Here is a 13,201-nt window from a genome sequence, read left to right on the forward strand (position 1 = left end):
ACCTAAACCAAACCAAACCAAACCAAAAAAAGATGAAGAGGTGAAAGATGATGTGAGAAAAGTAAAAAGTTACAGGGGAATTTAGTTCTTGAAATGTTATTTAATATAATATAAATTGTTAACATTCGTTTGAGAAAAATGTGGAGTCTGGGTCTCTCAATTACCAACCTCACTTAATCTCTCATTTCCTCTTTGATTTAATGGTTAGTTTAGGTTTTTTTAGAGCAAAAAAGCTTAAACAACAAAGTATTTTTTTTCGTACAAAGTATTTTTTCCATACAAAGTTTTTTTCCATACAGTCCAGCAGGTAACACATTTTTCTGGGACAGAGACATGCTCTCCTTCGAATCATGCTGTTGTAGATTCTCTTACATCTCAAGTAAGCCTCTGGAAATATATATACTCTCAGATGTTAGGGAGAAAGACAGGAAGGGGACTAGTTACACATGACATCAGACTTTAGGAAATATCGAAATAGTTATCATATTTTGCTTATTTTTTCTATCTGTTGGCATGGAAAACTACTCTGCTACCATTACTATCAGAAAAAAAGAAAAAGAAATAAATCCAAATATCCAGATGTGGGGGGATTGATGAGGTGGAGAAGCTCTGGCTGAAGGATACGATGAAGCCCGTACTAGATGCCCTCTTATTCCTACCATGCTCTACACATAACAGGAAGTCTAATATTTCAGGATACTGCTAGAGTGGCAAAATTTAATTTTGAATATGCTCCCAGGAAAGTTTCACACTGTATTTTGCAATTATTCATGCTGTGGCCTTGCATCACCATGTCTGCACTAGATGGGAATATACCCTGTCTGGATTTTAGTATGGAATAAATGACAAATCATTTGGTACCAATGCAAGGTAGACAGATCTTCATATGTGTTTCAGAAGAAATGTAACAGTTTTGCCAGCAAGAAGGTGAATAAATTCCAATGGTATTTAGTACTGGAGAAGATATTTAATATCACCTTCAATTATTATGTGGTCAGTAAATAACAAAGGTAAAACAGCATAAAAAACCCCAAGTCTATTTTGGTTTGGCTGATCAAAGAGCTCCTATGGGTGCTCACTCAACTGCAGTGATTAGGAGCTAGCAAAGACTGCAGCCATCAGCTCCAGGATATTACAAATGTTCACATCTGAACATATGAGTTTTCAAGAACAACAGTTTTGTACAGGCAATGGTGGTGATTAATATTATGTGGCACAAACTGCGCTGTCAGCAAATTTCATAAAGTCTTACTATACAATTCAGAACTGGCCTGACTTACCAGTCTTCCAAACCCTCCTATCCCAATGATTTCTAAAGCCATAAATGAGAACTATATACATATTTTCAGCCCTAGAACAGTATTTGAGCAATAATCTAAACACCTAAATTAGGAATATTTAGGTATATAGAATCTGCTTGAAGGTGCATTACCATAGAGTCATTTTTAAATACTTATGCTTATCTCCTGGACTGTATGTTGAAAACAAAACAGACACACAAGAAAAAAAAAAAAATACTCACTGTTATAAGTGATGTTAAATCCGCGTCCTGACATTGAATGGTCAGCTTGAAATTCCAGACGCAAAATATGACCATTACTGGTAAGATGAGAAGGAACTTCAGCACCAGTAAATGTTCCAATTATGGGGGAATCTGGAGAGTCGCCATCTTTAACAGCAAGGAAGTCAAACTGAGATTCCAAGTCAAAGTCATTGAAGGAGAGATGAATTCGGCTCCCAGGGCCTGAAATTATGGTCCAGATACAGTTTAAATTATTCCCATATCCCTCTGGATAATCAGGTGAAAGAACTGTTCCCATCGGTGCAGTGAAATTGGAAAGACAAGGAACTGCCAAAAAAAGAGAGATAAATTAGATAACAGAAGAAAACACTTCAATAAGGACTGTTCTAGTGCAATGTTTTTGCAAAAGATCTTAAAACTTGCTGATTGCTTCAACTGAATAATTCATTATTTGTGGTGATATGTGAATCTGGAAAGAAGGTTGTTGTTTCCATCTTCATATTCCCTTCCTCTCAATAAAACTACCTCCCAAGCAGAGCCCACGAGAAATAAAGAACATTCTTGTTGCATTGGAAATCCATGGCAGTCCTTACAATTTACCCTTGATAACAATCACTTGGCACCACTTATTTTCTCTTGTAGAGAACTATTTATATGAGCAGAGCTCCCACTGAGCACATTAAAGGGGCAAAAATGTCAATAGTGCCCTTATCATTTATTGTTCACGCAGAGGCCCAGGAAATTAAGACACCTCAAAGAGACAAGAGGTGTTTTGTTGTTATCAGGATAATGTTATGTTCAACCAATTCAGTTAAGCCATATTAAATTGAGTTGCAGGGATGAAAGGAACTGATTGCACTCTGAATATATGTGATCCATACTATTTTTGTGGAAAAGTTAGGAAAGGTGCTGCCATAAATAGGTATCACAACGTTGTATTTACTTACGCTATATAGCACAACTTATGCTATATACTGAAAACGTTTTACTTATACTATATAATGCAACTAGAAGAGAACTATAAACATCTGTGATAATTTAAGTTCTAAAAGATATTCATACATAATACATGGGGAAAGTGTAAATAATTTAAACCCTTTATTTCAATTCAGAAACTTCTAATCTAAGGAAATATATTAATTTATAAGACGTGCTATCAAAATTGTATCACACATAATTTACATCATAGAATCAAAAGAATCCTACCAAACAAAAAAAAAAAGCCAATAATACACCACTATATCAAAGCACACAAAGACAACTGGCTTAAGAGAAAAAAAATATTTTAGCAATTTTAGAACTTGTCCCTTGGGCATGTACATTAGGCAAACCTGCAAAAAAAAAAAGTAAATTCATCCCATCAGGAGAGTTAATTACATTGTACTAATTCTAAAATCAGTCATACAAATTATGACCTGTAAGTAAAAACTTATCATAATGTTATGCCTCAAAATTAATAAGAAGAAAATATTTGGTACATACAAATACAGATTGGTATGTTTGCAGACCACTGGTTGTTTTCTTGGCAAATGATAGATTTCTCTCCAATTAATTCAAATCCAAACTGACACTCAAACCTTAAAACATCACGATTAGAAAATCCATCCCCTTCTCTGATACCATACAGTGGTGTTCCAGGATCCCCACAGCTTTCTTTTTCAATTTCTGTTGAAATAAATAAGGAATTTATTTATAAATAATAAAACAAACTTGCTGCATGTATATACTGACATGTAGAAAATTCTAAGTAAATTAAAATCATCTACATAGGACCAGTTGTCAGAATGCACCAGTGAGTTTGATTCTACACCCCAGCTTCTTAAGGAAGAAATTCTGCAATAAGGAATCCCACCACGGGGAATAAGTGAGTGGTCATGTTGGGCTTAGTTGTTGGCTACAGTTAAACCACTAGATGGGATTAGAAAAAATCAGAATCTTTATGTTTATAAAATACTTGAAAATTAAAGGATATGAGGAAAAGTATTTATACCCTGTTTTATTTCATGAAATTTTAAACAATAATGACATTAAATAAAATACTGCTAGTAGAACATGAACTCTTAAAAGTAGAAACAGAGACCAGGTCCCCAATGTGTAAACACTGTCCACGTTGCAATACAGCTCAAATTGAGGTACCAACAATACAGCAAATAAGGGAGTGGTGGCACCAAAAGAATTGCCCAAATTAAAAAGGAGGCTAGACATAAATACATAGGTATATATACATATTCCCATTCTGTGAGGTGGGTGATGTGCCCAGAGCCCTTGCCAGTGAAGCTCAAGGCAAAAAACCTTTAGCTTTCTCCTTGTTAGTTGTAACCAGACCTTCTGTTTTGCTCGTTATTTCAGGTACAATTTCTTTCATCTTCCTTTGTTGTCTTATGCACCTAAAGAAATCCTCGTTATATTTAACGAGCCAGGTTCAGCTCCAGCTGTGCCCTGACTTTCTTGATCCCCCATCAGAGACTTCCTGGATGGGACCTCAGGAGGTCTCTAGGCTCCTGTTCATGGCAGACTCAGCTCTGACCCAAGACCAGGTTGCTCAGGGATTTATCCAGTTGCATCTTGAAAACCTCCCACGATGAAGACTGTTCTGAGAATCCTGTTTCACTTATTGACTGTCTGCATGGTAAACAGAAGTCTTTCCTTATATCTAGTCTTGTTCTAATTTACGTCCATTGCATTGTATCCCCAGCCTTCCATCCTGTACCAACATAAAGAACCTGCCTCTGTCTTCCCAAAAACCTCCTCATAGATACTGAAAGGCCAATATTAGACCCTACTTCTACAGCTCCCTAAGGCTCTCATCACAAGTGGGCAAGTGCTCCAGCCCCTGTTCACCTCCACAGGCCTCTGCAGAACCTACTTCAGTTAATCGGTGTCTGAAAACTGGATGAACTGGTCTTCAGTACAGTATGACCAATTTACTACTACCTTCTATCCTATCATCCAACCTGTAGGGGTATTTTGTAGGGAAGGAATGTTTGGTTGGAGTTTTTTTCTTTGTTTTGCTAGGGCGTTTGTTTGTTTGTTTGTTTTTTGGTTGCTTTTCTTTTGGTGTTTTGTTTTGCCTTTTTGTTCTAATCAGTTCTCTCTGACAAAATTCTTTCATTCAAGTCAGGACACTATGTTCACATATCCAACTCTGGATGAGTGGACAAACTGAAAAGCTTTGGTAAGTTTGAGGTAGGCAACATCCACTGATGTCCCCTTGTCCAATGTAACTTATTATAAAGGATCTATCAGCTTGTTCAGGTGTGGTTTACCCCTAATAAATTATTATTTATCTAATAAATTATCACAATCACTTTCTTCCACATAACAGAAAATGGCTTCCAAGAAGACTTGATCTGTGTTTTCCCCAAGCATTGAAATTTGCACAGGCCAGGCTTTTGTTAAAGGTCATAAAACTTGTTTCCAGTCTTTATGTATCTCTCCTAAGTTTGACAAACTGCCAAAGATGATAGGAAAGTGGCCTTGGACGGAGGTTCACCAGTTCTCTTAGCACCCTTGGATGCAGAAACTTGTAAAGAAAATATTGTGCTCCAGATAAGAAGCTTATGAATACACTCATCTACAAGTAGAGGAAACAGGATACATAAGCAATAGAAATTCAGAAGAAAATTGTTTTTTAAGTTGTCCAGTCCAAATACCACATATTTCTTTCATGAGAGATGCTAACTATAAAAAGGATAGAAGCCTTAAAAGAAAATTAATTTATTACCTGTTATGACAGCAACAAATATCCCTGTACCATAGTTTGAGGATTTCTCTTTAAAGTTCTTGCACCTATTTTTTTTTTTTTTTTTCACATTTCCATATATGATAGTTTGAGTACAAGGAAAATAAAACCAAACATAAATGAAAAATAGCAAGTGTTTTGATTTTAACAAACAATTTTTCTAGGGTAATATTTTCAGCAGCATACACTTGATTTCTCAAAGCTTTCTGATATTAAGGTTCTAAATACAATTAAAATGTGATAAGAAGCAAATAAAGAACATTCAATTTTAACAAGAAACTGAAAAAGAGATTATTTTAAAAAATACTCCACGGAGTATTTGAAAGGCTTTATTATTCTGTTTGGCTAAAGAAAAGTCAAAAACAACAAAAGAAAACCATTTAATAAAAAGCACAAAAACCCATGAACAATTCTTACTGTTTGGGTTTTTTTTTCCAGACAGTTCTAGGAAATGGTTGATATAATTCATCATTATAAAAGGATAAAACCAGGTTCAATTTATCCTGAGCTCACAGACCTCAAAAAAAAAGCTAAAGCTGTCCTGAAGAAACAACATAAGCTATCCCAAAGAACACACAAACTCACTCTACTGTCTTCAAGTTTTGTGAGACTATTATGTCAAAACTACAGAACTGTTCAGTTTTTAACGGCCAAAGAAATACAAAGTTTTCCTAGGCTGTCCTGGTAGATTAATACTATTCTAAGTGTCTAAGTAATTTCTTATTTCATTTGGGAAAGCAAATATATTCTATAAATAAATGTATTCTATAAACTAATTCTCCAACAAGTGACTACATCATTTCATTTAATGTAGCTTTCTCAAACAATATATACTAGGCAGTAAATGTATTCATACCTACTTCAATTTACTCTCTTTCGGGGCTTCTATTTTGTATATGTAGCTGGGAAAGGGTTTCCATGTTTTTTCTCAAATTTGACAAGATACATAGCTGACGACACCTATCCCTTCTAGGACTTAAAAGAACTGGTTCTGTATTCAAAAATTATTAGGCAGAGTAAAATAATTTACAGGAGCTAGTTGGAAAAAAATATCCTATGTGATTGATGCATTTGAGAGATTACATCCACAGTCTTATACTGAATTTGCTTTCATAAACAAAATCAAGTTGAACAAAATGTTATAAGAATAATGGATTTAAATTAATTAAACCATCCCTAAACCCCATTTGTATTCATTTACAATTATAGCAAATATTTCCTTCATTACTTTAAAACTTTCCTGAATGCATTGCTTGCAACACTTTTATATAATTTTTAAATTTTGTATTAGCATCAGTTCATCTCTGGATTTGAAACGGACTATTTCTGTCATTACTTAATTTTCCAAAGGAGCAGAAATTATAGGGCTTGATTTTTTGTTTTGTTTGGGGTTTTGTTGCTGTTTAGTTTAGTGGAATTTTTTAATTGAAGAACAAATACTTTTTAGATTTCTTTAGAGAATGTCAATAAACTTCCTTTAAAACAAACAGGAAAAAAACAAGCTGCTTCCTGAGCTTTTGTCAGATAATCACATTTTAAAAAACTTGATTTTAGGAAAGTGTATTAATATTTATTTAAATTCATATTTATTTTCATTCACTATGGAGTAAATTATATTCACATTTTTTTAATGCTAGTTCTACCGCTTGTGTTTCAGCTTCCCTGCACTACATATTTGTTTCAAAAATTCCTAAGTAGTTAGGTTCAGAGCCTAACAGAGCCTCTCTTCTTGATAAACTCATACTAGTCCCTCACTGTAAATAATTCATTCATGATAAATAGAAATAATTTAGTTGTTTTAAGATTAGCAGAAGCCCAGTAAATTTTAAGACAGCTTAATTATTAATGCCATAACTAAAACTTAAAAAAACCCACAACTATAAAATTGGACATTTCAGTGTGAGGCACCAAATGGTGAAGAGAAATGGAAGGCATATGGGCTATTCTCCTGGAACATAACTTGAAAGCCTATCAATAAAACTGTGTGTAAGAGTCCACTGCTTAGTTTATTTGCTGGACTAAAATTTTAGTAATTATAATGATCTCTTTCATATAATGCAAATGTAAAAAAGGTGCAATTCACAGCAGAAATTGTTATAAAGTATATTTTAGTGGAAACACTATTTCTATAATATATTAGCGTAAGCATTTGGAATAAGTTTATTATATATATAGGGTACCTCAAAAATTCAAAAATAAATTCATTGGTTAAGCTCATTTTTGTATTTTATTTTACATTTTGGTTACTTTTTAGTCTTACCTGGTTTGTGCCCTCTTTTACAATTTATTCTGCTTTTTGAGATTTGCACTTCATGTTAGCTATAACAGGAGATGGCCAGGATGGGTATTTGCTTTCCTGTGATCACTACCACTGTGATACAAAAAATTAGGATTGCTATTTGTGCCTAAGGAAAATACAACACCTTATGCTAATATTATTTCTGTTAAATAGTCCTTATTTCCTTTGTAGCCTTATAAAAAGAGGAAAGGACCTCTAACCATAAATAAAATTTGTTAAATATGTTAACAATGAATCAGGCATCTTTTTTTGTGTTTTAAGGTTTTTGAGACAGAAAAGAAAATCCTTTTTTTTTCAGAAATTATTTCACAAAGAAGGACATTAACAGTAAAAGGAGGCATGAGGCATGATTTCTGGTGATGTTAGAAAGCTATCTTTTTTGAAAAGATAAACTCCTGTTGAAACTATTTAGGATACTAAGTTTGGAAACAGCTGTTATCCTAAATAAATCTGTACAGTTTGCAGTTGCACAGCACTGAATTAAGTTAATAATTGCCAAAGTATTTTCTAACAAGAAATATCTAGAAAACATATCAGGTTAAGGGAAAACTGAAAGAATAATATAAAGAAAATTAAGATAACCATCTCCTTTCATTTAAAATTATCCTTACACTACTGCTGTATATCTGACTGAAAGATTTTGCAGGTTTCTAACCAGTGATGTACTGAAGGGAGAGCCCCAGGCTACAGTAGCTCCTAGTACAGAGATAGCAAGATAGGAATGTTCTTTTTCTCTTACCCTTTCTCTTTGTGAAAGTCAGGCTCATCTTGGAGGTGACTAAAGGGGGCCTTGGGCAAAAGAAATGGTCACTTACTACACAAATGCATTTTGACAGAATCACACTGGAGTTAGGGTGTGAAAGGTAACTCATCTATCTTTCCCTTCCTGTAACTCAGGGGTAAATAAAAGATAAGAATGTGTTCTTATAAGGAAAACAATTTTGGAAGAAAAGAGATCACTGGTGCACACTAGAAAAGTACAACACTGAAGACTTGCTATCACTTCAGCAGACATTCAAAATCTGTAGTCCTTCAGGGAAACACCAGGCAAAGACCAATCACTCTTTGCTTTAACAACATCTCAGACTAATGCCCATTATCCATTTTACTGACCGTATCAAAGGAAATTTGATGCACAAATAGATTTGTTTAGTCATTAGTAAAAGAGCATTTGAATTCATTACATACTATTTCTTGAAGCAAAGAATAGTGGATGAACTAAATCCTAGTATGTGAAAAGAAACAGTTCGAGTATTTGATTCAAAAAGGACAAAGCTTGCTGTTTGATATTTGAATTTTTTATGCAAAAGCTACAAGCATTCGCCACCGTATATTGACAAGCTGACATTTTGCAAGATAATGCATAAACATCTATGTAATCCCACTTTGAAACATCATGGTATGTACAATTTATATACACATTACTGCATACATATATCTAACTTAGTTGTGAAATTGTTGTGCTAATGTTACCAATGCAGGATTTTCTTATTCAAAAAGTTAGAAAAATATACCATCATATATATCACAGAATCACATAATAGGTAAGGCTGGAAGGGAGCACAGTGAGTCATCTGGTCCAACCTCCCTGCTCAAGCAGGGTCATCCCAGACCACACTGCACAGGATTGTGTCCAGACAGTTCTCAAATATCTCTGGTGAGGCAGGCAATTTGTCCTTCCCCATGAGGAAGCAACAGGAGAGACAACGTATGGTGAACTGACTGTTCCTCGGTGCCACTGAGAGGGAGGAGGGATAAAGTTAAGCCCAAGAAGAAGGGAGAAGTGGGGAGGAAATGTTTAAATATTTAGTTATTTATTTCTCATTATCCTATGCTGATTTTGACTGGAAGCAAATTAAATTAATTTCCCCAAGTCAAGACTGTGATGCATGTGATGGTAACTGGTAACCTGCCCGTATCTTAACCAATAAGCTTTTTGTTATATTTCATCTCCCCTGTCCTGCTGAGGAGTGGAGTGATAGAACCACTTTGGTGGGCACCTGACATTCAGCCAGAGTCAATCCACCAGATCATCTGTCTTATCTTGAAAATTCAAACTTAAATATTGAGGACAAAAAGGCACTGAAAAAGCAGAAATCAGGACAATAAAAATTAATAACTTATGAATCAAGAACATATATGCTTCTCAGTGTAAATAAGGATGATGAATAATGTAAATTACACCATTTGTCTTCACAGTATGTACACTCAAAACATATAATCTTAAAGACACATAGCAGGTAAACAGTTTTTGACCAGTTTCAGCAGTCTTAGCCTATGCTTACCAATTTACATGGTAATAGATTGGAGATTGTTTACATTTATTTGTAATAGGGTTTAAGTATTGCTGTGATCAGTAAACAAACAGAAATTTGAATCACCTAACGGATGATACCTTCTCCTAAATATAATATTTGTTTGTATCTTCAAATAAAAGAGATAGTTTTATCTATTACCTATTACTGTTAAAGTGTGAATATTTTTATAAACAAAGGATGGAAGTACATTTGCGAGAGAACAAAGTGTCTATTGCCATGTGATATTCAGCTATATTTTAAAGGTTACCAGTACCCTTATTTCCTTCTAATGATCAGATTTTAATCAACAGATTTCATGTCTTTGGAAACCCAGATATATATAAAAAAATGTTCCCCTTAACCACTACTTTTACCCAGAAAAACTAGTGTGATTTTCTCTCCCTCAATTGTGATCACAATAGGTTTTATATTTATTTTCTTTTTTTCTTCCTTGTTTTCCTAAAAGATAGGAAAGAAGACTCTTATCTAATGAATAGTGTGGCTATTTTTTTAGCAATTGGCAAGCATGAGGATAGGGAATGAATCTTACATGTTTTTAAATACAAATGGGATGGAACAATGCTGCAGCCAAATGATGAGAAAACTCCAGCTGTGCCTGACTGCTCCAGGTGAGAGAGAGACCTATTACAGTGTTGCAGCACCTTCTCTGTGCTCCTGGGTCCCATTACAGAAGAAACAGACATGCAAAGGGAGGAAAGGAGCTGAGGAGGATTTAAGCATACAGTCTTTTCCCTATATGAACTCATGAGATGTTTAGTCTATAATGTGTTATACAGAACAGCCATTCAAGGGTATAGAGTCAGTTCTATTCTGCCTAAATTCTATGGGGAGAAAAAAAATCTATAAAAGAAGAGTTGTTCTTTTCCTACTGTGTAGGTGGTGATAACCTTCTTCACCCTTGCTGAATTGTGCCAACTGCCAGGGTACTTCTCATTTCCTGATCATATAAATTGATGAGCCAGAATGTGAATATTTCACAAAGAAAAAAGGGGGGATAATTAATTAAAGGAGTATAATTTGTCTAACAACACTCATGGGAAAGTTAGATGAGGTTCCTCTGAGAATGAAGTAAGAAAATAATGGCAGACACCATTAGAAGTAATATTTTATGTATATCACAAGTGCTCAACATTTCTAGTATAAAGAAATCAAGTTACAGCCTTTCTCCACGAAAACAGATTTTCCAGAGGGACATCAGTTATAGCAACATGATTTTTATTGCATAATTTATCCGAAGTTTTCTATTACTAGCATAAAATATTTCATAATTATGTTCTGTTACATATTTTAGGTACTTATAGACTTTATGGATATATTCCTTCTCTTCCTATTCAGGACCATGTTCCATATCTAAAGTAGAGTTATTTACTACTTAGCCAGCAATAAGCTGGCCCAGCTAATGAATGACCCCTCTGGGGCTTTAAATAATAGCCACACCTCCAATAAAATAAATTACTCTCTTAATTTAGGTTTAGAAAATGAACTGTTATGTAGAACACTATCAACACAGACAATTTAATAGCACCATGGGACTTCTCATTCATAAAAAAAATTCACAAAAACTGGGGTATTTCCTAAATTTCTGTTGACATATTGCTAAATCACATGTCTTGTTAATTCCAGATTTGCTTGCAAAAACAGCTGGTATTTTATCACTTAAAAAATTTTAGTTTATGTTTTGAGAATGAGCAACAATGTTTGTATTCCATCTATGCTGCCTCAAGAGATTTCTGTTGCCTTCATAACTTTATTGTCCCAAACCCTGTCAGTATGGTCTTTCTTCTTCAGACATATTGATGTAATATTTGCATTGTTTCAGTACAATTTTGATGTCAAGATGCATGTCGAGAGACATTGTGTTCTTCTGAACCTGCAGTGTGTATATATGTATTTTTACATTCCTCTTTGCCTATTCAATCCCCTTTGCTTCCCAAACACTGTAGCTTTTAATCAATCACACCTTTCTTCTTCAGCTAATTTCCCTCTGTCAAGGATCTAGACAATGGGTTGGAAAGAGGCAGGCTACATTTGCTTTCATTAACACAGCTACTTCAACCTGGAGCAACTATATTGGGGCATAGTTAACTAATTCAGGATGACTTTTCCTTAATGTACTTGACTGTAGCTGGACCAACGATGGATCACCAAATAATTAAGAAAGTTTCATGTAACTTTTTAAATTTAAAGATTAAAATACAACTGTACATTCTATCTAAAGTGCTGTATTACATATTTAAGCCTCAAAAAATAGTTTTGTTAAAGAGAGAAAACATCTATGAATTTCAGCATCTCTCCCTTAATACAACTTTTAATAGCAGACAACTACATAGCATGCTTTCTTCATGGAACTACAGATATACATTGCTAGCTTTCTTCATGGAACTACAGATACTAGGCACTCTCAAGGAAAAATAAATGGAAAATAATACTGAGGAATTTTATCTAAGTCTGCAATCCTTTGCATGAAAAGTTTCAATGTGAATACACAGAATATCCCTTGGACCAGTGGTTACTGCTTGGCCTGTCAAAAGGGAAAAAGAATGTGAATGGGTAGTCACCATATGCAGAAATGTCTGAAATAATTTTCAAGGTAGCACTAAGCCTAAAATCCATTTATTAGCAGTTACATAAATTATATAATTTCTGTGCCTGAATCATCTTTATTTAAGTGGTGGGGCTTTTCTCATTTTAAAATAAGAATGGTTTCCTTCCATAGACTAAATAAAATGTAAGTATGCTGTTAATCATCATAAAAAAACTGAGCTGTAGAGAATGTGGTCCTTTGATGTTTACAAAATATTCTAGGTTATATAAGAACATGCAATACACTATTTTAATAATATGAGGAGTAACAGGAATCTCATTTGTGTCACTGATGATTTGACTAAGGCCTTTCACTCCTCTTTAGAAAATCTTTAGGAAAATAAAATGTTTCACTGGACTAAATAGCTTAATCTCCAACTGTCAGTATGCTTTTGAAGAACATATAAATGAAAATGAACTAATTCAGGGGATTTTTTTCTGGCACTATGGGAGTCAGCATTGTACAGAGAATTTTGACCCTTTTGCTATGAATAGTGCTCTTCTTTTTCATCTTTAATGGTAAATGTGTGCAGATAGAAGTCCAAACTCAAGACTGTTGAAGCTATAATGGAGAATGTATCTCTTGATACATACAGAGTTGGTCTGTGACAACAGTGAATCTATTTGCAAATAGTGTGTTATCTGTAGAACCTTTCAAATCTGTTGATCAAGGCAACCTGCACCAGCTCTGCAATTCTTCTTTAATGGCAATTAATAACTTTGTCCTCTGATACCTT

General features: G+C 34.3%; 1 protein-coding gene across 3 annotated transcripts in view; it reads right to left on the bottom strand.

The window, feature by feature from the left end:
- The window catches only part of CSMD3 (CUB and Sushi multiple domains 3), a gene marked incomplete at both ends in the record, with an annotated part of 604,245 nt that overhangs the window by 251,735 nt on the left and 339,309 nt on the right, over positions 1-13,201 (bottom strand). For all 3 annotated transcript variants that reach the window (XM_082293775.1, XM_082293774.1, XM_082293773.1), the window contains 2 exons: positions 1,523-1,849; positions 3,005-3,187. In XM_082293775.1, the coding sequence (XP_082149901.1) occupies positions 1,523-1,849; positions 3,005-3,187 (510 nt within the window). The remainder of the gene's footprint in view (positions 1-1,522; positions 1,850-3,004; positions 3,188-13,201) is intronic.

The sequence above is a fragment of the Coloeus monedula genome, assembly GCF_965178545.1.
Source record: "Coloeus monedula genome assembly, chromosome: 1".
In the NCBI taxonomy this organism is placed as follows: Eukaryota; Metazoa; Chordata; class Aves; order Passeriformes; family Corvidae; genus Coloeus; species Coloeus monedula.